The following is a 24,943-nucleotide window of genomic DNA, read 5'->3' on the forward strand; positions in this document are numbered from 1 at the left end:
GCAAATACTCCTCTGCTTTGTGAATAGGGCCTCAAGTGATTCAAATGTTAATTCTGTTAGAAATCTTGATGCAAACCAGTATTTCAACCATGTCAGCTTTATAACCAAGACTTCCTGAGAAACACATAATTGCAAATTGCAAAATATCTTTTAGGACCACAAATACATTGAGATAAAGTAACCTGGAAAAGTGTGAAAGTTCTTTACAGCTTTTTGTCAATGGGCCTACAACCTGTGGGGCTTTGCTTTGAGTTAGATGCCCCTTCAGGAACCGGCAGTTTCCTACTGGCAGCAATGTAGGCACTGCTACATTAAGAACACCAGAAATGAAACAACAAAAGCAGATTTTTACCTTGTCCAGAGTTTAATGTGCTAAATGTTTGGGGGTTGTGTCTTTTCCCTCACACAATTCAGTGAATGTTTGTATGAAAATGTTCTTGCCAGTATCAGACACATTTTTCAAGCCCTCACAGCACACAAAAGAGCAAGCATGCGTCCTGGATTTCAAAGAAATAGGGGAAAGGGAAGTGAGTGCGTGTGTGTGTGTGTTATCCTGCCATTTGAGGGTAAAATGTGTAAAAAATAAATTATATTTTTTTCCAGCTATAAAATTTTGGAAATATTTGGACCACATAAAAGTAGGTCAATTTTGACTGCTTCCAAACTAGAACTTCAAAATATATTGACTTAACATCTTTCTTTTTACTTTGCAAGTCCAGTTTTGATTTTTTTTTCCAGTCAGTTGTATTTAACCTGTCACAGCAACTTGGGTTACTTTGTCCTCTCAGGTTTTAGGAGATATGAGGGAAGGGAGGATGTTTTCAGATGGAAGCCAGCCACATTGGCACTGCTATCACCCAGTCTGCGAAGCTAGCATGGTGGTACACCAAGATTCCTACCACCCTCTTGACTTTCTTGATTGCTTCTGCTTAGGGAAAACCAGGTGATAATTAAGACTAAATAAAACCCAAGGATATTCGTTATATAATTACCTGAGCTGTACAATTAAGATGGGCTTCAGAGAACTAACTCTCAGCTTAAGTTGCCTATAGACAAAAAAAGGGTGTTAGGAAGTTTCCACAGGAGATCCACAGCAAAATGTTAAATGCTTAAAATTAGCTGTCATTGACAGTGCAAGTTTTGAGCACCTTCTCAAGACAAAATCCACAGCATCCTTATTCACATTAACCCCTTCCTAACATCCGAAAGTAACAGTCAAAGAAAACTGGTCGGTACCACTTCTGCACTGATTAAGGGAACTCTGAATCAAGCTTCATAAAACAAGGACAGCAAACAAGCTGTATCAGTTCAGAACGGATACACATCACCAAGTTTAGCACAGCTAATATATCCTTATTTGGAAGGCTTCCTCCATTCATTTTGTTCTTAGTTCACTTTTCAATTGGCTCCAGCTAAATCTGCTTCTAGCTAAGAAGCTGTGGAAGTTTGTGACAAGTGGCCCAGACCTTAAAAATTCAGAAATACACAGTTCCAGATTCTACAGCTGTATACCCCATAGTGATGGCTTTTAGACTCCACTGTCATGGCTTGTATTTTAATAAATGGGTCAGAGGTGGAAGGTCACGATATCCTATTACCAGTCTCTGAACCATCCAGTTCCCCTTCATCTTAGCAGAAAAATGCAATACATTATCAGCTTCTTTTTTTATATTGCTTACTCGAGAGGAACATTCCAAAGTAAAATAATGTGGATATTCATTTTCATTGCTTTGAAGAAGACAGTAAAGGTCAATTTCTAATTTTGAAATGCTACTCTCTTCATATTGATTATAAAGCCTGAAAGCAGTAACTCCACCCATGCTGCAAGAAGAGATCCCATTATGAAGCACACATTTCAGCTCCATATAATTCCTGAATAATAAATCTCCCACCTCTCCCAGCAAAAACTGAAAAATTTAACTAAAATGTTTGCAACACAATCTTCAGCCTATGGAAAAATACAAGAGTGGGAAAGGAGCAGTGCTGTCTCCCGAAGGAACGGCCTGACCCAGACAACTATGCCTACAGCATCCAGCAGCAGATAGACCAAAGAAAAAAAGCAGCCTGTGAAGAAACAGAAAACAAACACAAGGGAGGAAAAGAAAGAATGTATTTTTTTCCTCACATATATAACTTCAGAGTAAGATGTATTTGCTAACGCATTTTCCACTGTTTTGATTATAACATGTTTTTCTTCCTATGAGAAAGGTATTAGTGCATGCTTCTTAGCAACTACAGTGGCTGCTGCCATATTTCATGCCAATACAAAGACGCAGGCTACTGAAAATATTTCCCAAGTATTTCAAAGTTTAGAAACAACTCATGCCTAGAATCTTCAGCAAAGTACTGTGATCTAAACATAGCATTTTACCATACCGGGATTTTTTACTTCCCTGACCACATGACATATTTAAGGAAGAACTGAATCATTATCACAAAAGATGGGAATAAAAGGCAGCAAAGCAAAATACTGCAGTAGTCTCGTCCTTTCAGGCTGCCTGTCTTCTCAACTAGCAAGCCTCTTCTGAGTGCATGGCCCCATCATTTGCAAATAAGGATCATTCGCCCTTTGATATAGAAGTGATTTATACAGATACTAAAATAGAATAGTATCTTGTGTCTGGAAAGAGACTGATGGTGCTTAATTTTAGGACCCATTTATAAAGAAGTTACAAATTTGCAATAAACTAGTTGTGGTTTTTTTCAAAGGAAAAAAAAAAGTAGTTATTGTGCTCTAGACAAAAGCATTGAAAACAAAGGCAGTGTTGTGGATCCAGCAGTAGCACGTGCACATCTTCATTGTTATACTCGTGTCTAAAGAACCAGGACTGTTTCATACCATATTTCTAAATAAATTACATAAATCAGGCGAATTAGGATAATTTGTTCATGAATTTTCTGTGTAAAAAACACACAAAGCTGTTCTGATGATGTGTTTATGAATGATGACTGAAGTTAGTAGCAAGAAGATGGTCATGTCTCAGACACAACTTCTGATGAAAACAGACATCTTTTGTGGGAAGCATTTTATCTTTATCTAGATGTGGGTACACGTCCAACTCACATTAAACATTCTCTGGGTTGACCAAAGCCAGTACATGGCTCTTCACAAAGAATTTGGTTGTTTGGGGGACAGGGTTAATCAGCTCTGTGTCAAGTCTTAAAGACATACAGGAGACACATGCACACACAGTATATATACACACCCACACACTCCTTTCCATACATACAGTGATGCATCTCCTTCAAGGGGGACAGATTTAACACCAGGAAACCACACAACCTTCTCATGTCCTTATTTTGTATTCACCCAAATGTCAAACTAGTTCTGCTGAGATACAAGTCACCTACGAGTTTGACATGTGCAAAAAAGTATGGAGAAAACTCCAACTGACTGAACCGGTTCAAACACTGAGTTACCACCTTGCTCTGGTGCTTTCAAAATCCAGGACACAGCAGTGGAAAAACACACACAAAACACTCGGAGGTCTTGACAAAGACAAATGTCTTTGTGCAGACTTGAAGTCACCACTTTAATCACAAGGCTAAATGGTACTGTTGCTAAGATTATTCCTTTCACAAAAGGCAGATATAACAAAGAAAAAGCAATTTGAAGAATTGGCTAGGTTGAGGAGACATTTCTTTGCCTCATCACCAGATGATATCAAAGTTTATTTCACCAGGTGGCCATGGAAGGTATTGGCACTTGGAAGAGTGCCTTAGGGCCTCTAAGCAATTCAAGCTGAGATGCCATCACTTGCTAGTAACTCTATTCATATTAACAACCAGCTAGTATCTGTATCACCAATTCAATCCACTCCAACTGGAATATGGCCACAGGGTAAAAACTAATGCTACTTGGAGCAGGATTAACTTAGCTCTACATTTTATGGTGGTAGCACATGCTATAAGAGGAAGTTAAATTTGCATACAGCATAAAAAGACTGACCGTCACCAACTTCCACTCAAACAAGAAAGCCATAACAGCTGCATAAGGGTTCTGTATGACGTATAGTTACGTATTGCAGTTATATATGAAGAAAGGATTGCCACCCTCCTTTTATCCTCCATATTCTGTAATTGCCATCTTTCTTCTACCCTTCCCATCATACTATGAGGAACAGCAAGAGCAGCAAACCAGATAAATCTGTAAGGCAACACTTCTGACTTCTGCATTAAACAGGGAAGAGAAGAAACGTTTATTGAGCAGAAGAAAACTGCTCAGAGCTGAAGGCCCCACCAGGGCCAAAAGCCAAGTCAGAGAGCCCTGAAACTCAGGTCAGAGGAAACTGTAGGCAAATGCCTTACTGAGAAGGATTCAATAGTGCCCCTGGACTAATGGATTTGTAACCTTCTAGTGCTGGAACTAGCACAAGATCCCTTATCCAACACCTTCCGTATGAATACTGAAGATGCACAGACAACTTCTTCAGTGGAAGTAGGGCAGAGTCTGAGAGGTCTACCATTAAGCTAACTGATAACAAGGATGAGAAAAGGATTCCTGATGGCAAAATGATATTTAAAAAAAAAAAAAAAAATCCTCAGTATGTCACCCCATTCTCTTCTTGCTTGAACTGTGCCCAAGAACAAAAGCCAGAAGAAGGTCACATCTTGCACATCAAAGGTACTGAATGAAGATTCAATTGGTACAGCCGTGTTGCATCTCAGCAGGCTACAGATAAAACATTGGAGGGGGAATGGGAGGAGGACAGAGGGGACAGAATATTCTGTGGAACAGACTTAGCTCTATGAAGCTGGGTAATTTGGAATTTTCATTTGTACTTTTCAGAAAAGCATGACACTTTTCCCACATGATGGCAGTTCATTATAGAGTTTAAAATTTATATCACAATTCTCAAAGGGAAATACCATCATTTATGTTGCATTTATGTAATCCCAGCTTTCCTGAAGATTTTATAATTGTGAGAACCACTAATTTGTTAGAGGGTTAAAAAAAAAAAAAAAAAAAGGAAACACTAGACTCAGTCTATGAATAGCAAGGAACAAAGAAACAAGCAAGACAGACTTTATCAATCTCAACCATTTCTGAGCGCCCTACGTGGACAGAAGCCTTTGTTTGGTCCATCAAAAAGAAGTGAGGAAGGAGCAGAGCACAATTTGGACACACTGAAAAGCAGGACACAACATCACAGTAATCACTTGCACTGTATCTGAGATTGGAAAACCTATCAGCTCCCCATGTTCATCGGTGATGACCAGAAATTCAGTTCACCTGTTTCAGCCAGTCAGTCCAATGGCCTTCAAAGGGAAATGAATACTGTCAGTAGAAAAAATTAGCAACCAGTCGGGGCTGGGGAGAACAGCAGGAGGGAAAGCAGAATAATGACGTAAGGTCCTGCTGCTTTGAAGCTCCACATTGCCGAGGATCTAACATGCTTCTCTCAGACATACACAAATGCACACACACACACATGCAGGAGAAACCACAACTGAAATATGATTGAAAATCTTAGCTATCAAAAAAATGTTCAGTCATAAAAATGCCAGAAATTAAAGGAGATTTTTCTATTATTAATGTTCAGTAAGAATGAATATACATTTCTCTACAACTTGACAGCATATTTAATAATAAGTAACATCCAAACTTCTCGTAAATTTTAAAAGCTGACTTCATTTCGTAAGAAAGGTCCCAGGAACATCCTATTCAAAATGTACTGTAGTTTTTGAAGCCCAACTTGTCTTAATTTGGCAATCTTGTATTCCCCTTTTATCTTGAGGAAGCATACAGTTTCGGTAAGGCTGCAGGATGCCCATAACAGAAAGAGACCAGACAGAGAAATTAAAATTGCTGGACTTTCTTTACTTTTGAATACTTCTTGACCTTAAATATCCAGCGACAAAGTGTCCCAGAGGTTCTTGGCTCATGTGTTTTATTTTTAACAAGACTGAAAAACAAAGCTGTTATGACTACAAGCTGCACTGGCTTTGCAGGGACTTTACAGTTAATTAAGCTGTAGCTATTTAGCCTGCATTAGGCACCAGCTTTGCCAACTCTGTAGGCAATGAAATTGTTCCCCAAGCTACAGCGAAGCTACTGTCCTTTTCTTTTTTTTACTTAAATGCTCCAAAGCAATGTGGCTTTTGGGGAGAGTGAGCTTATCCTCAGACTCTAAAAACATAAAGACACAAACCCCCTATAGTTACTCATGTGACATGCATGCTCAGAATAGTTACATCTTCATAATCTTAAATGTAATCCCTTGAAGTTCCCTGAGGCTTGTTGAGCCAGACACATATGAAGCTTTTAGGCATTTCAGTTATGGAAATTTAAATTTCTTGACTGGACTTCATGAAGGAAATGTGAAAGTCCTCTAAAGTCCTATCACTCAGAAGAAAGCAGCTGTCAATCTTCCTTAATTAAAAACAAAACAAAATAAACAAACAAACAAACAAAAAAACCAACCCTGCATAAAAGGAAGAATAGGATTATTTTTTGTAAGAGGATGATTTAACTTTCAAAAAAAAGAATAATTTACTCTTTACTGGCAGATGAAGATGGGATTCCCATTGCAATTTTCATGTTTACCTTCTCCCAGTAGATCAACCAACAATGACTCTTAAAAAAATAGACAGATATTGTTTCACTGTGCCCTTGACCTACAGCATACAACCTTCCAGATCTACTCTAATACAATAAATAGGAGGCTTATCACTGTGAGTCATCTAACTAGTGCCATGAGGTCATTTGTTGACTTAAAGTTATGCTATATATCAGTCAAAAATCACTGAGCTGGGAAGTGCGTGCAATAACTCAGGTAATAATTTAATATGAGATCACAAGAATTATATCTACTGAGTAAAAATATAATTTTCTGTAGCCCTTCCTTAGATGGTACAGGTACAGACTGTGCTATTTCTCTTGGATAATACAGAAGCACAGCTGCTTTACATCACTTTCAGTATTGTTACTACAAAGCAGAATTTTCCATTGTGCACCCATTAGGAACACTGTGCAATAAATTACATGTTCACTTAGGTAAGGGCTCTCTCTTGGCAAACTGCTGATCTTCCCTGTACTTTTTTCTTAGCAGTTACTCCACTTCAATTTTCCGAAGATAAAAGTTTTGTGAAGATTTATCCCCTCCAGCCTGACAACTTCAGAAGGGGAGGCCTCAGAAAACCTCCCAACCTCAGAAAGTCTGTTCAGCCTGGGGCATAAAGGCAGACTCACATTTCTTTCTGAAAGACCCCTTAAGGTTTTCATTTTTTGTTTCTCTTGTTCCCTCCTACCACATAGTGAGATATGGATGGAACAGGCCTGAAACTCTGAAGACTTTTGAAAATGTTTTGTGGCCAAGAGTTAAGAATCTCTCCTCCCTGCTCTATGCTGGCACTCAAATGCATTAAGTTTTCTCCCACAAGTCACAAAACAACCTTATTCAGTATGCATGCTGAACTGCTTTTTAAAAATTTAAGTTAAAGAAAATTCATCAAACAAATCATGTGTTCTTTGTAATTTTATAATGCAAGACAGCTGGCTGTTTCCAAAGCATTTATGTGCTATTTTTGCACACTGCTATCCATATGCAGCATTAAGGTAACAGTTTTCAATGCTGGAGTAGATGAAAAAATTATTATTTGGGCAACTGTCAAACTGAAGATGTAGAGACAGTCTCTGACCTGAACACTTTTAAATGTGAAACACAAATAGGTACAAATACATATTAATTACAAGATGTAAATACAAAAATTAATAAAAAGAAATAAACTAAAAGTTGCCTAATCATGGCATTTAAATTGCAAAGTACAAAAATACCTACAAAACATGTCTGGTTTGGATGATGCTTTGAAACATCATCTAGACCTATGGGAAATGAGACATTACCATATACTAGAACACTAGAATAGAGTTTTATTACTAATAGTAAATCAAATTAAGCAGAGCAAAGGAGCAGCGACATTTCCAAGGGTGGAAAATGAAAACCAAATACAAAACAGTTTCCACAATTAGGATGGGGGAGAAATAATTTTACTACCCACGAAAGGAACACAGTAAGCAAGTTAACCTCACAAGCAAGGTAGCGATAAAACCAAGGGATGTTTGTCTACATACATACCCAAAAAGCAAAATCTTTGTCATGCTGGATATAAGGAATATTATCACTCAGAAATCAAACAAGATAACTACAGAATTGTAAACCAAGCCATTTCCAGAATTAGAATCTACTGCACAGTTCAGTGTTTAGCCTAGATGAACATATGAAGTTACAGGAAATTAGGGGAATGAAATATCTGAGATAAAAGTTAAGGTCAGTGAACTTTTCTGCTGGCTGCAGTGGATTTAGTAACACTTCAAATCTGGTGCTTAAACATCTCTGAACAGCTGATAATGAGAGGTACAGTAAAAGAATAAATCACAACTACACAAACACAGAAAACATATCATTTGCTGATCTGTATTCTACCAAATTTAGTTTAATGAGAAAATAGTGTGTAAATGATGGTCAGGCTCCATACTGTCTCAGATACCACAGTTGCAGGCACATTTAAAATACAACGGTAATATGGTGGCCTGCACCACTCATATATTTGTGATCAGAAAATTACATAGGTTTAACCCACTCAGGTATACGCATCCAATCAGTTACTCTTTTTTCTCTTTTTTTCCTTTTTTTTTTTTTTTCTTTTTCTCAGGCTCTTCAAAGGTAAATTAGATTATCCCAGACTAAGAGAGTTAAATTCAGAGTGAAACATCCTGTAAACTGCATGTCACTAAATGAAAGCATCAATAAATTGGTACAACTGACTCAGACCAAGTTGAAAGAACATTTAGCACAGGCTACTTCTAAATTTTGTTCTAGAAATTCAACAGGCAGCTGAGCAGCACTGATAAATAAGCTACATTTACCTACTTTCATTCCAACCTATGTAACTTTGATAAATGGTAGAAGACACAAACCCACATCTGCTGTAAAAGCAGAATTACTTTATAAGCTTTATTTGAAGTTTCGGCTAAACCTCCCCCAGTCATTAACTATGATTCTTCTTATGCAGCTTTACTGGGGGATTTTTTTTTTTACTTTTCTTTCCATTTTTTGTTTCAACCAAGTTACTGCTTGTTTCCACAGTCACACATGCCATATTTATAGCCTGCATTTTCCTACTTAGTCTTTTTTCTTTGTAGCTTTGTTTGTCTTTGAGCTTCATTCTGCTGCTGTCACAACAGTAACAATATGCTTCCCTGTACACAGACAGCTACAAAATTCCCTCAGCATGACCACTGCTTAAGATTTCAGCCTGTAACTTCCCCCTAATGAACATCACACAGCATCCCCATTAGGAGCACAGCGCAGGAATGGCATTTTCTCTCACTGCTTTACCCAAAGAGCCAGGAGAAACGTTGAACAATTTACTTACATTAGTTTTAATTTATAAATAACTAGCATTCTGCCTGAATTTGCCTTGCATTGATGGAAAATTAGAAAATAAGGAATATTCAAACCTGCCTGGCTCCTCCATTGTGAAGGACTTTGGAGAAATGCCCTCCAACAGAACCCTGGCTCATGATACCATACAAGCATTTTTTGATTAGGGCAACACTACTCCTCAGATAACTGAAATTAGAAGTTGATATCATCTTCAGCGGTATTTGTCCTTGTTCTAATAGTCCCAGTCTAAATTATAGGGCTGGAGCTCTCAGTCAGCCAACGGAGATCAAGAAAAATCTGCTTAACACAGTGTCCAATTCTTACTGGTTTTCCATATCAAACTTAGCAGATAACTTCAAAAGCTTATACAAGCATTTCTTTTTGCTTTTTTTTTTTCCCACCCATGTAGCTGAGATCAGCCACAGCTGCATTACAGAACTCAGCATGTCCAAGACGGATTAGATGCTGCTAAGAGGAAAGCAACAGCTTCCTCAGATCCTGGTAGTGAAGTCCACAGCTGTGGCGTCACCATCAAATAATACAGGTCTGGCACAACATCACTGAGATTATCTTCTGAAAGTTATATTTGTAATACAGCCTTCCTTACTTTCCTCACCCTAATATTTGTTTCTGACAAAATCAAAACAAACAACAGAAAAGTCAAAGCCTAACTAAACACAGATTTTTCCCCTCGCCACCTTACACATCATGTATGTCTGACTTCTACATGATATAAAACATACAAGACTATTTCTAACAGTTCCTACAGATCTGAATGAAGTTCCACTACCCAGGAAACCTGATTACTTTTACCAAAAAAAACCCCAACCACAACCAACCAACCTATAAGCTGAGTTTGACCCCACCTAACCAGGAGTCTACAGAAGTCAAGAAAAAACCCTCTCATTAGCCTAATACTCTTTGGATCTAGTCCCAGCCTAGATGAGTACTTAGAAATGCAATGGATGCATATAGGCCCATCAAAATCAGTGAGACACTGCATACTTAAGAAAATATATATTAATTAATAACTTTAAGAGCTTTTCTAGACAAGAGCTTTGTTCTACTAATATTAAAGTACCAGAACTTTAACTGGCTTCAACCACAGTGCTGTAGTCACAGCTAAAAGGAAAACTTCTCCAATGACACTGTGAAAAGTATTTTCATGTGCCTTTATAATTTAAAAAAATAATCAAGTGGAAAAATCTCTGTTCTTGCTCCTAACAAATACTTATTTATACTGAGCTCACACAACAAACTATTTATGAAGGAAAACACATTATACTGTATTTGACAGTTATAACGCTATAAACTTTCACCTAGAGCAAGCTCACATTAAAAAACCTTTTAAATGTCACTAAAAAGGTGCAAGAAAGCCTTATCTACTATTTTCTTATTCAGTCAGTACCATATCAACTAAAAACCTGGAGAACAATAAACATTTGAAACACAGGCTGTTATGCCTTGAACTTGGCATTACAAATATTGAAAGCTGTGCTCGTAACCCTCTGCACACCTCGTTATCGCAGCACAGCTGCGCGGACAGACAGCTCACAGATAAAATATATATAATTATGAATAAATGTGTCAGATCATTCAATAATTATGACTCAAACAAAGCAGTACAGAAGAAGTGCTGAAATTCCTTCATAAATTGGCCACCTACGGTTTCCCTCCTTTGTGAGAGAGCCCCCTTTAAAATGCACAACCTTGGGATGGAAATCCACAGTACTTTAAAGGCTTCTAACTTCAGGGTGTCAATCACATGAAACATCAATTTTTTTTGCCCAGTCCAGCCCAAAATGGGCTCATGGTATAGACACACATACGGCATATGGATGGCTGCAGGAATGTAGGCAGGAGCGAGGGACAAGGGAGCTGCAGCTGCTAGGACTGCGGCCGCAATGGCCATGAAGCTGCACACCTCCCACGCAGGGCCATGCTGTGGATCTGTGAGGGCTGATGTTCTGGTACCTCCCTGGCTCATCCCACCTTGAGAATTATACCAAGATAGTCAGCACAGTCTTAAGAGGTCCTTCAAAACCCACAACAGTCTTGTCTTTTTAGTTCAGTACCAACTTCAGCTGAGTCTGAATCAGTGGTGTGATGCTAAATTGTTTATTATTCCTCTACCAAGGCTCATTTTCAGTACCTTCTAACAGAGGAAGCCCACGCAGAGAAGGCACATCCAGCAATTTCTGCAAAGGAGCTTGACACAGGCAGGCTCAGATAAAGCAGCCGTCACTAGGGACCACGAGAGGCTGACCAGAAAGGATAAAGGAGCAGAGCAAAAAGCGTAACAGGCATCTCCAAGCATGCTAGATAAGAGTCATTCCCAAGCCACACAAGTTAAGAGTCCATGGGGAACGAAAAACAAACAAAAGCTAGTCCCAAACTACACGCAGCTTCTCAGACACCTGTATTTTTTCTCCCTGATCTTCTGATTGCCTTCATCAAGAAACGCTTTTCTTCACTTCATGCTGCGGGTATATGAAAATTACATCTACCTTCATCTTAGGTGCTGTCTGCACGCAAGAAGCGCGACTTACACAGTTCCCTTACCTTCCAGAGTGACTTCTCACACCCACCTTAAACATGCTCTTAAGTACTCATTTGTATAGTAAATCTAACAGGAGCCAAAGCAGAGGCAGAGCTGCATTCTTTAACAAGAACTCCCACACCAGAGGCTTTGTTTTTGAAGCACCAAAGTTTCTTCCTACTGAGAACATAACCATATAATTTGAATTCTCAAGCTATTCACTATAGCATGGCACAGAAATAAGAAATGCAATGTAATTACAAAAAAACCCCATGCATAATCATTAAATGTGAGTGCATACCTTCCCTGATAGCGGTAAATGGGGTTCCTTCTTCTTCTTGTAATCTAATCACCTTCAATGCCACCAGCTTCCCATTTACCCTGAGAGGGAAAGAGAGGGGAGGGGAAGGAGAAATAAAAAACAAAATTAAAGCAGAAACAGTATTTCTCACAACAGAACTTATCTCTGATCATGTACTTATTCAATTTCTTCCTGTCAATGCCAGTGATTCATTTATAGCACTGCAAGAAACAGTTCATAGCTTCCATAATGTCAACTTTATATTTTCACACTCAGATGCAATCCAAGAAATGATCTCAGTTTTCTGTGAGTCAGTCTGTTTCCCTTCTATCACAGCACTAAACTGAAGCTTTGTTAAGAAGTATTACATTGTAAAATACAGTTTTAAAGTATCTGTCCTTTATTTGATCAAATAGTTCAAAGAAAAAGGCATATGATTTTCATCACCCCACTTGCAGTATATCCATACTTACACTGATTGCCTCCTTCCCACTGCATTACACCCATAATTATCGCCCTCAAAAAGCTGTGGAGGTTTGAGATGGGAAATATTTTTTAGGTCATTCTGGCCATTCCCCGTTAGGGCAGGATTGTTCCTAAGGTACATTCTTGACTACATGGCCCAGGCTAGTTTTAGATTATAATGACTTGCATTTATAAGATCAAAAATATTTTGTGCTCCAAGGGACAAAACTTCACAACAGCTCACTCTAGTTTAAAATCTATTTGGCTGGTTTCATTTCTAGCATTAAAAATTTCATCACATATGAATCGTATTCAAGGCCTTGCAAAAAAATCCAGCTGGTTCAGTTTATCCAAATTGAATCTCACAAAAACTGAATGAAAGATAAAAGCTGATATCAATTACCCTCCTCAAGAACAAACTCATACTCTGAAACTTTAACAGACTCCCCAGGTATGACAAGCAATGGCAAGGATAGATTACCAAAAAGGCATAATACAGTTGCACACACACACACACAAAAAATTGTTATTATTATTATTATTGCAATTTCTTTCTGTAAAAGCAAAATTAGCTTTTACAGCCACAAAGCCCAAGGAAGCATTGAAGTTTTCGTACTCCTGTAGTCACGGAGGCAATTCACTATTGTACTGGGCCCTAGAAGATGTATTCATTTTTCTAAGCAACATGATACGGACATCTACCAAGTCTGAATTCATCTTCTCACTCAGGCTTTTAATTTATGCAGTTAGACGACTTCAGAGACAGGATGGCTACCATCTTGTTTCTTCTGGTTATTCTTTTTTTACAATCGCCAGAATCTCATTAGCCCTGTACACAGCATTGTGTAATGACTCTGAACAATTTCAGAAACCCTGGTTATCAAAAGATGGTTTACTCATCACCTTCCAACTATTCAAAGTACTTCAGACTGGCACCAGTTCAAGTCTCCGGCCACTAGTCACTGTTGAAAGATAATTATCAGCTTAATTCTACTGGATTATCTGGACTTCTCCTTATAACTGCCTTACATATATTTTTGTTTAGATTTAAACAGGACTTCTGGCATCAGAAAAAGATAAGCCTTGCCCCAAGTAACTTCATGTGTCATGCACAGACAGGAGAATAAACCATAATAAAAGCAGAAGTAGAAAGACTGATGACAGACATGCAGTTCATATACATGTGTAGTTTTCAATTCCTCTGTCAATACACCACCCTACCTGTCACATACATATAAATAAGTTAGATACCTGGATAACTTGATTATTTTAAAATAGATGAAATAACTGCGCAGGAGGAATCTAAATAAGAAAAGCAAGATCATTTTGCGGATCAAGAACAGGACAGATGCTATGTTCAGAGAAGGCAATACAGAACACAATGGAAAAAAGCAGACCAAGGAGGTACTAAGGAAACAGGGATATGGAGTCTCTTGCCAGGGAGACAGGCAAATAGCATGCAGCATTGTGTAGATTATGTTCTTTTTAATCAGAAATTCTACATTCCATTGATTCATTAAGAGTAAGAAATAACACAAACAGCAATAGTATGGAACTCATTTCGAAGAATTCACAATCAAACACAGTAGGTGGGCTGTGCTATTTAGTTATCACTGCCACTTTGTCATTGGTACCTGTCATCATCTTGATAGACATCATGGCAACTCTTAATACTATCAAAATGATCAAACTAATCTAAAGTAGCGTTCCTCTGGGATTTCATTCTCCCCTTTAGTATTATTTATCTCCAACATATCAATCTGTAACTTCCAGAATAAAACAGCCTTCTTATTCTCATTTACTACCCAGTCATTAAAACCCTTTTTTTCCAGCTCATTTTCTATAAACAGGAGCGTATAAAACTGGAGATGTGAGAAATGATGAAGTATCATTAATTAAAAGACATAGGTGTGTATATTCACATCCTTTAACTACTCTCCCACTCATGCAATCTCAGGATGCAGTCAGATGGTGCTGCAGAGATGAGCTAAGGGCTACCTTAGGGTATAGCCTTGCTCCTGCTAAATCCCTGCCACACACTCCTGCCACTGTCTTGTATTTGTTCTCATTCCTGCTAGACCCTACAGTGAGACTGCTTAGGGAGATTAAATAGGAGAAGACTGGCCCTTCCAAAAGAACTAAATAATATTTTAAAAAATGATAAAGGCATTTTTCACATTTTAAAAGCAAAACCCACTAGAAAATATATGAGAAGAACTGGGACCACCTCCTGAGAAGCAACAAGCCATGAGATCAAGCCAGCTATGTCATGAAATTCTGCCCTGAATCTTGTGATGATGTGCCAAAATGATGTGGCAATTTCCTTAGAAACAACACTGGAAGAACAGAGACCTGGAGAAAATTACCTCTGCAACCTATCAGAACTTGTCTTTGCAGTCTTCACTAGTGATCAGATAAGGTTAGCAGAATTCCTCCCAGATATTACTTCACATTTGTCTCCCACAACTTTCAAAGCATGCTCAGTATTTTCATTATTTTCAAATACAAGTAGGAAAACTGACAGGCAGACAGCCTTTTAGACAGTGAAAAGGCAACCCTGCTGCCCCTTTTAACATCTAGGATTCATTAAACCACCTCTCTTGCTCACTGTCCAAAGTAAACAATTTCACACCTTCTCAAAACAACACACTTAACTGGGTCAAGGATTTCACTTATCTTACCATCTTACATCCATTCTGTCAACTGCCTCATTAGTTTCTATTAAGGACAAAACTGACTATAAAATTCCTATTTTCTAACTTACAAGCCATCCTCCTTCCTAAACTAATGCGCTCTCTCTTTCTCTCTCTCATCCAAAAATCTTCAGAGAAAGGACAGAAGTCCTGAAGCCTCTCTAATTATCACACAAAGCTACTTTACTCTAGGCAAATCACCAGCAGCTGATGGACAGTTTTCCAGTTTATGGAAATTCAGCATTTTAATGTTACATAATGTCTTCTAATAAATTTCGGATTTTATATGTAAGGTAGGCAAAAGAGAAATGAGTCCAAATTGTTTTTTAAAAGTCTGTATATTATAAAAAATACAAATGAGCCAAATATTACAAAAAATGCTAATATAATGTATCATTCTGCCTTTTCTAAAACAGCACACATCATCATTACCAAAATAAATACATTTATAAAAATGACCACTTATGAGAAATAGAGAAGGTTAGAAATTATTTAATGCTTTAATGCATCATTAAGAACACATAATACTGATGAATATAAAGTAACTGATGACTTAATTGGCTTCACTGGGCATAATGCTGATGATGCCACATAGAGAACAACAGAGTACAATAACATTATTTTCTCAAGTTCTTCAGTTATATTTAGATGCAATAAATGTTCTAAATATAACACATTTTAAAGAGTCAATTAACATAAAATCTGCCACTCTGATTTCAGTCCATTTATTTAATACAGAGTTTTATCCCTGGCTGGAGTTCAGGCTGAGTTCATAACTCAAGCAAATGCTAAGCTTGGGAACATTTCTGCAAAGAAAGATCAGTAGATGGTATTGGGATGATGCTCTTATTTGAGATACACATTTCAAGAAACTAATTCTTACGAGGAAAAGTAACTCTCAATTGTCAAATAGTCACTTACACGAAAAGCTCAAAGTTTGATGATCAAACCCCAAGAATATCTAATTAGATCTACTCTGTAGTGATATTGATGTCACAAACAGATGACTAAAACCCTAAACAGACAATGGTGGCCTAATGAAACCAGGCTCTCCCAGAATTTTCCTTTGAAGAAACCTGACAGAGGCAAATTCATTGCAGGTTTAGTCACCTTTGATTATTCTACCAATGAGTAACTAATTCCACATTGAGGGAAACACTTCTTTTAATCACTATCATAAAAGACAGTTCAGTGTAAACACGGTTTATATTATATCTCTCTTATTGAAAAGGACTTACATTTGTGGTTTACAAAAACCACTTACAGTCCCACTAAAGCCCTATGGTGCAAACACTTAAGGGACTACTACCACAGCCCCTCAATTTCTCTTTTTGACTCCCACCATCTTTTAACCTCCATGCTAAACAAAAGTTACCTTGTTATAGAGAAGCTAGTGGATTAAAGTTACTTCATAATGCTGACGTTTATTGGTGCTGAAAAGTAGAAGATCAAAGAGTTCGGAGAGAGATGAAGGATTTAAATTATTAATTAGTGTTGTCACTGGAACTCAGGGATCCTGTTCTTCACAGGACTCAAGGCAGTCTCATACAAACAATGTGGCAGCCCTCGCTTGAACAGAAGCAGATGAGCAGCATCAGAGCATTTACCTCCAGGTCCCTCGTCCCTACCTCCCAGCCTACGTCATTTAGTTCAAACTCCACAGCTGCTCATTTAAGCACAGGGGCTGCACTTGACCTACACCTGCTGGAACCAAATCACCTGGGACTGGCAGCAGGGAGAGCGATGCGCAGCACCGGTCCTCCTCCGTATACCTCACACCTCTTTGGGCCCTACTGACGTTCACATCAGGAAATGATTTTCATCTCAAGAGAACTTGAAGACAAACATAGTGGTATTGCTTATAAGTAAAGTCGCCTCTTGCAACTCTGCACACCAACAGTCACAGGAGATCTTCCAAGAGATGCCATTCCACGGCTAAAAACCGTGGGAAAAAACATTGGTGCATAATAGCATTAAGTTAGCAAATGACTTCAGCATTTGCTCTACCATTCCAATCATGCATATATGTGTCAGTGCCATTAAATTACTATCCAATAACTTTTAGCACTTGTATCCAATATAACTATGTTCTAGCCCAGTTTTCTACCACATTTTCCTGTGCAGTCCTGGGTAAGTAATGTAAGAGATTTTCTTTCCTCAGTTTCATCCCCTGCTACGAGAGATAATAATGCCAAGTCACCCCTGTACGCTGCTTTGCAGGTTGAAGCACAGCATATACAGTATAATGTTCTTTTTATATATACAGCTATAGAGGAAAAATCTCCCAATATTTCTTTTAAACACTGAGAAATTCACTCCATAAGTGATTCAATATAGTCAATGATTCATCTTCTAGTTAGAATCTTAGTAACTTACCTTAGTACTTACGCTACCTTAATAATTTTTTCCACCATTTGGCATTTTAGTTCAACATCTAGTTATTAGGTTTGCATCTAGTTCAACTTGAAGTTATTGTTTCTATTAATGATTTACAATGCTAGAGATTTTTTTAAAAGCATCTGTGTACACACTATAAACTCATGTTATGACTTTAGAATGTATAGTAAAAAGCAGCCTACAAAAATCAGTTAAGCACATCAGTTAAAAAAAAAAGGGGGGGGGGTAGAGAAGAAAAAATTGGGAAGCTCTAGTAGGTAACTATGAATTGCCTTTTCATAATCCATGAATATATACTCCTTTTCCAGCCATGTGGTATCCTCAGATGAAGAGAGTTTCATTTCTAGATGAACACTGATTTCACACAATTTGCAAGAAATAAAAGAAAAGGTTCAGAATGTTTAGGTCACTAAGACAACATGAATTAGAGCAATTTTGAAATATTCAGTCTAATAAACTGGCCAAAACATGGAGAAAATATTATCTGTGAACTGGACTGTTGCACATGAAACGTATCAGGAAGCATGTGAACACACCTCACATGGGCATGGGGTAAAGCTAGGGGAATGACTAAAAAGTGACAGCATGGCAGACAAAACCATGGCAAGTTCTTCGGGCCATCCGAAGCCTATGGCACTTCCAACAGATTGCACATAAAACAAAAGACAAGACAATGAAAGAGTCATGAAGGTTTCATGACAAGTAAAAGAAATCCTGCAAGTTAAAAAAAAAAGTCAGAACAGCAATTAGTCCTGTCAGTCATCCTCAGTGAAGGTTTCAGCATCATAAATATAAAAATAAAAATACTTCAGTCGTCCTTTTTCTTGTGAGCAGCCATCCACAAACATACATATGAAATATGATGGTCAGCTATATATTCATAACGCATACTACAATACATCATGCCAACAACAAATACACGTAGTTCCCACTGATCATTCAAATATTCCCTGCTGCCCCAAGAATAACACAGCATGGAAACCGCAGCCAGTGCAGAGCATGGTGGCTGTCCTCCTGAGCACAATTTCTCTCTAAGATCCGCACTTTATACCATGAACTCCCTATTGATTTTCAGGTGAAAAAGGTACTGCCTTTGATGTAGATAAATGTAAAATGCCCTGGCTACCTGAAAAAATACCTTTTATCTTTGGGTACATGCTGGAATCACCCTGAACACAAAAAAATGCAGATTTCAAACAGAAATGGGAGCAGTACCTTAACTGAAGGGCTGCCCTACCCCTGCAGCCTTTGAGCTCTCGTTGACAGCATCAGCTTCTACTGTGCTCTGCTCCATGCTCTACCCTTTTCTCATATTAATAGTTAAAAGGGATAGGGACCGGAATTTATTAGGACAAGCATTTTATTAGAAATAAATCAAAATTATGTCATTTTGTGGTAGGCAAAAATGTGTTGATTGAGCTCTCTGTTACAAATTCTACATATTTTTGCAATACTTTGAGCACATGCAACTTAGTGAAGGTGCTAAAAAAAGTAAAGGTACACTAAAAATCACATGGACAAGCAAGAAGCAGATTGAGATCACAGCAGTGCAGAAGCAGTGGAGATACCATTGGCTTGCCTCTCAAAATCCAGACGCATACTGTGCAAGCAGCAGTCACAGATCACATTGCTTTAACCGAGGTAATCTTTTTTAATTCTTTGCCTTGAAGGGCAATTGAACACAGTGGGAGGAGAGGACAGAAACCATGCCAACTCATAATATTGCCAAAAGCACAGGTTTTTCCCTTAAGTGCAATATGCAGAGTTCCCAGTGAGGGGATGCAAGGCCTCCACACTGCTTTGTAAGGGGTTCTGGTTGGCAGCAGCTCCCTTCTGCTGTCACCAGCTTCATCTCCAGACTCTCGTAACTCACATCAACATTTATGTGCCACAGATCAAGCCAGATCGCGTTGCTGTACATTCAGGTAAATTTATAATCAACCCCAAGAGGGAAGGTCAATGGCAGCAGGAAGATATACATGTCAATACACAGACACACAGCACTTCTTCAGCTCAACTACAAAATGAAATGATACAGGAATTCAAAAGGCACCTATTGCTTTGCACCTATTGTATGGCAAATGTTCAAGGTGTTAGCCAAACACAGAGGCAATGGAACTTGCATCATTTTTTAGTGTTATCAGTAAATTACTAGGCCTACTTCTCCAAAATCTTACATTAAAAAAAAAAAAAAAAAAAGCAGAAATCACTTCAAAGTGATCTGAATTTCATGCAGTAAGCAGCCTCTTGGGATTTTATACCACACAGTAACATGTGATAATCTAACCTGAATGAAAGTAGAAAATGAACATGCCAAGATCAGTTTCATTACACTCGCCTGATGTGCAACACGTGAAATCAAATAGATTTCCCTATTGATGCAACCATCAGCCAGACACAAATGGCTGCTTGACTATTTCTCCAATAAACAAAAAAGCCCAGCCTAACAGAATACTGCTTCACTTTCCTCAATAACACAGTCCTGTTCACTCTGCTGCTTTCTCACCCCAGGAAATAATTTTTATCTGACTACAAAAAGAGAAATCCATCATCCAGTAAGAGGAATTAGCCTACTTCATTTCACTTTCCTGAAATACTACCACAAATACTCAAATAGATGGAAAAGTAATGGCTTTGATAGGAAGGCAAGGGCTTGGTACCACTGATCCTGCTCAAAGTTGTAAAAAGCCAGGCTTGCCCTGAAAGCAAGTTACTGCACGCATTACTTCAAATTTTAAGAAAGGAATGGCTGAATTTGTGTCTTTGGAGGTTAGTATTCATCTTTTAGTCTTTCCAGGTAGTAAGCTAAGATCAAGAATTTTTTATTCTATCATCATGATCAGCAGGAGAGATAATTTTAAAAGCTGAAATATATCTCAGTAAATGCATTAAAAAAAAACCCAAACGCCGCTACTTGCCACATGCAGCTGGTGATAAACATTAAGCACAATAATTCTGATTACAAAGCGTGATTCAAAACAGCTCAATCTGATCTTAAATTCTCCACTTTCAACTACAGTTAAGGACACATGTCAGAAATATTTTGGCAAAATGAGAAAGCCAAGCATTAGAGTTGATTGAGAATTAGGGATTCTCAAACATTTTGACCAAAACACACTCATTGTGCAAGTATTACCAGCTTTTCCAATATACGTCATGTCTGCGTTCTGCTGTGTGCCATGAGGGCTTAATCCTTCAGCAGTCAAACTGGGAACATGCCAAAACAGCCCTCTTCTGATCTGTGTTGCTAATTTTTCTTCCCACTGAGCCTGTAGCCAGGGGAACACAGTGATGCATATCACAGTCTCACCCTACGTACCTACATCAGGTGCTAGAAAAAAAATTCTGTATCTATTCCTGTATCATTTTAGATAAAGGTATAAACAGTCAGAGCCAATCTGCCAGAAAAGCAACAGTGCAGTTAGGCTCTCATGGAATGGCCTGAGTCAATGTTGGCCCATCCATTTGCCCCCCATCCTCCATCTATCTTCCCCAAGAGTACATTGTAGCAGTGATGCTCTTTCTTCTTTGGGAATACCACCTAGGCCAGAGATTCCTCAGTTTCTCGTGGGGACAGAAGAGGTAACAGGGCTACATTACTCAACCAACAACTCCTTTTGAAATAGCAGATGGCCCCTGTAGTGCTTCCCCTGTTCTTAAAGTACAACCTCCTCCTGCTGTGAAGTAATTCAACTGTTTTTTTAGATTGGATATTAGGAAAAATTTCTTTACTGAAAGGGTTGTCAGGCATTGGAACAGGCTGCCCAGGGAAGTGGTTGAGTCACCATCCCTGGATGTATTCAAAAAGCACGTAGACAAGGCACTTCAGGACATGGTTTAATGGGCATGGTTGATGGTTGCACTCGATGATCTTAAAGGTCTTTTCCAACCTAAATGATTCTGTGATTCTATAAGTCTGGACTGGAGGTCCTGAATCTGGATGGTGCTGTGTAATATGGGAATTATTCAATTCTCAGTGGGAACAAAAAGTAAACCAAACAAAATTAAGCAGGTGAAGGAATATTGTTATAACATTAGGAATATTCTCTGCATATGCATTCTTATCCACACTCCAGTTACACACACTTTTTTTAAAATACATTTTAAAGACCTTCCAAAAGATGTTATGAAGCAGCAGAATAAAGTTATATATAATTGTTATAATTCACACAAGTTATCCAGAGCTTGCTATTTATAATGGAGAATGCAGAGAGCCCAGTAATTTCAATTTATTAATCAACTACCATTAAAATCATTGAAATATTTCTTAAAGCTCTGTAGTCAGCTCTACTAAAACAAACGAGTATTTCTAACCAATCTATGTTTCATAACACATTCACAAATCACCACTGAATGAAATAGCTTCAGGGAAGCGCTTTGCTTTGTTTTTAACTTTCACTCTGTTCCACTGATTGATGGGACATCTAGCAACCCCGTTGCCTTAGCTCAATCTTATTGAAAGCCAAGGCATATGGGATAACTCTCACCAGATATGTGCTATGATTTTACTAAAGGGTTTTAGTAATACGGAGCAAGCTGAAATCTATACCGTTTTCTAATATTACACAGACCCCGATAAAAAGCTTACATGTGTATAATGTCTGGAACTTACGCTGATGCGTAACTGAACCACTAACAATACAATGTAACTGCATTTTCTTGAAGAAAGCTGCCAGTGAAAGACAATACATGCACTGGCATAGCAGAAGTATAAATATTTCTTCTACATTTAGAACATGTTTTTATTCATATCAGCTGTCATTATGCTCATCAATCTCAAAGCTACTGAGAGATGACGTCACCCCTCTGATTTATTACAAATATTCAGTGAAAAAAATAATTTTCAGTACCTACGTAACTTAATAACCCTGGAAAATGTTAACACACAATTCCTTGTTTCAGTAGTTATTCTGTCCCATGACTGTCATGATATTCTCTCTGCTGAGAATGATAAGTTGCCTCATCTATCATTCACTAGACAAAGTTTTTAAATAAAGATACTGCACATACCAAATCCCCCTCTCAGAACTGCTTTATTATTATTGAAAATTTGATTATGAAAACTTGATTAAACATATGAACTTGCACAAGACACTCTGCTTGACAAAAGATAACTCTCAACTGAAGCACAAGCTCAAGAAGTATATTTTAAGTGTGTTTACTGAGTTATTTTATACAATACAGAAGCACTTAGGGCATTGAGGATAAAAAAGTTGCAACAAAACATTAAAGTGGCCAAAAAAAAATATTTGATATGTATATAGTAGATTATTTTGAGGTGGAATAGTTGCAATGATTGTAAATAATCTCTTGTAAAGAAACTAAACTAACAGTAGTCCAAAATTCCATTAATTCCCTTCATGTTATTTTATTCAAGCTTTTTAATAATTACAAACAAAAGGCTAACAATTTATTGCGTATATTCAGCATTGCTCTCAGAACATCAGAAAAATCTACTTGACAGTATATTGTGCTTTTACCCCTAAAATTAATTTGATATGGATATTGAGAAAGTAGTACAACATTAAAGTACAAACAAAACATGAGATTAACAAGATGGGATCTCATCTTGTGAAGGTAGTATGTTACCCATGCAATATGGTCTCAGCCTCTTTCACTAGAGCACATGGCAGTAGCACTTTGCATTCATTCACAGAGATCTATGTACAAGTGCAGCAACATCAGTTAATACTTTCTGCTTATCTTCATTTACACACAAAATTAAATGAAAAAACCACCACTTACTTGCTTTTCCCTTTGTATACTGTAGCATAGGACCCTTCCCCTAGTTTTTCCAGTTTTTCATATGAGTCTGCTTTTCCAAACTTGGGGCTTGTAGGCTAAACAAAACAAAAGAAGATGACCTTTCAGCATGTATTGCACCCGCAACATTAACTGCTTTGATTCAACCTTCAGAGATCAAACATCATTACCAAAACTCATAGACCTGCATGTTTTCAGCTGCCAACAATAAAAAAAAAATTAATACCAGAGCTAATGAAACAATCTAATAGGCTACTCAAACAAAACATCATTCAGCACCCCAGATGGTGGTTGCTGATATCAACAGTACACTTACATCATTCAAACTATCAAAAGGATTGTGTTCTTAATCAAAGAGGTGTTTCTGTTTTATTTTTCACATATACCACTTTATACAGGGAAAAATATCATTAACAACTTTGTTAAGAGATCTAAACAACAATCTTAATCTGCCCTACAAAATCAGATTAAAAGAGCTGTTTAACTTTCTAATTTTTTTTTACTTTTAGACTAAAGCCAACCCCAAAACATTGCTCTAAGTAGTCAATGTCCCAGTACATCAACCATTGCTCAGATAGTAGTCAAAATACTACAGGAAAGCATCTTTAATGAGAGTATCTTGATTCTGAATTATGTTTAGTCTTCAGATTGTGGATAAATCACACCATACTTTTAATGGCATGTATATGCAGCATAGTTGAATAGCCTTAATATTTGCAGCCTAAGTGAGGAGTCTAAAACTGAACCAAGCCAAGCAATGATTCTTGCTCAAAGGGCCAGACAGCTCAGCTGGCCTTTGCAACAGACTGGTACTTGCCCCACTTCTACACAGTCCTAACGGAGAACACCACAACGCAGCAAAAACAGAAATTCACCTGACATTAAAAGTTTCCAATGAAGTTCTTGGAAAATGTTTGAGTTTTTCTGAAGTGCATCCTGTTTACCCAAATTTCCCCATTTTCCAGTTGTCTGGAAGGAAAGGGCTTTTTATTTTTCCCCCAAGACCAGAAGGACACTGCAAAAAACTGACCTGCAGCTGCCCTCAGCATTCTCTACATATATTTTTGACTGCAGTGCCAAGATGTCCTGTACCTAAACCAACCAAAAGAATATAGAGCAGAAACTTTGGAGGGTCAGCACTGATGCTGAAATCACATACAGGGACTGATTTGTTGGTACTCTGGTTATAACACTACAAAGAAAAGTAGCCAAGCAAATCCAGCGTGTTTAGTGTTGAATTCAACTGGGACACTCTAAGCCATGCACAGCTGCACAGTGTACACTCACATTTAGGATCTTCCACCTGATTTACAAAAAGTACTCAAGTTTCAGTTTTTTGAAAGGAAACAAATGCTACACTACAGGACACATCTGTGTGTAAATTCCTTTAAAACCA

General features: G+C 37.9%; 1 protein-coding gene across 11 annotated transcripts in view; it reads right to left on the bottom strand.

The window, feature by feature from the left end:
* The window catches only part of CDK14 (cyclin dependent kinase 14), a 339,864-nt gene that overhangs the window by 204,391 nt on the left and 110,530 nt on the right, over positions 1 to 24,943 (bottom strand). For all 11 annotated transcript variants that reach the window (XM_041122213.1, XM_030008240.2, XM_030008244.1 and 8 more), the window contains 2 exons: positions 23,530 to 23,624; positions 12,230 to 12,309 (listed from right to left, as the gene is read on the bottom strand). In XM_041122213.1, coding sequence (XP_040978147.1) covers positions 12,230 to 12,309; positions 23,530 to 23,624 — 175 coding nt within the window. The remainder of the gene's footprint in view (positions 1 to 12,229; positions 12,310 to 23,529; positions 23,625 to 24,943) is intronic.

Source organism: Aquila chrysaetos, chromosome 3 (genome assembly GCF_900496995.4).
Source record: "Aquila chrysaetos chrysaetos chromosome 3, bAquChr1.4, whole genome shotgun sequence".
Lineage (NCBI taxonomy): Eukaryota > Metazoa > Chordata > Aves > Accipitriformes > Accipitridae > Aquila > Aquila chrysaetos.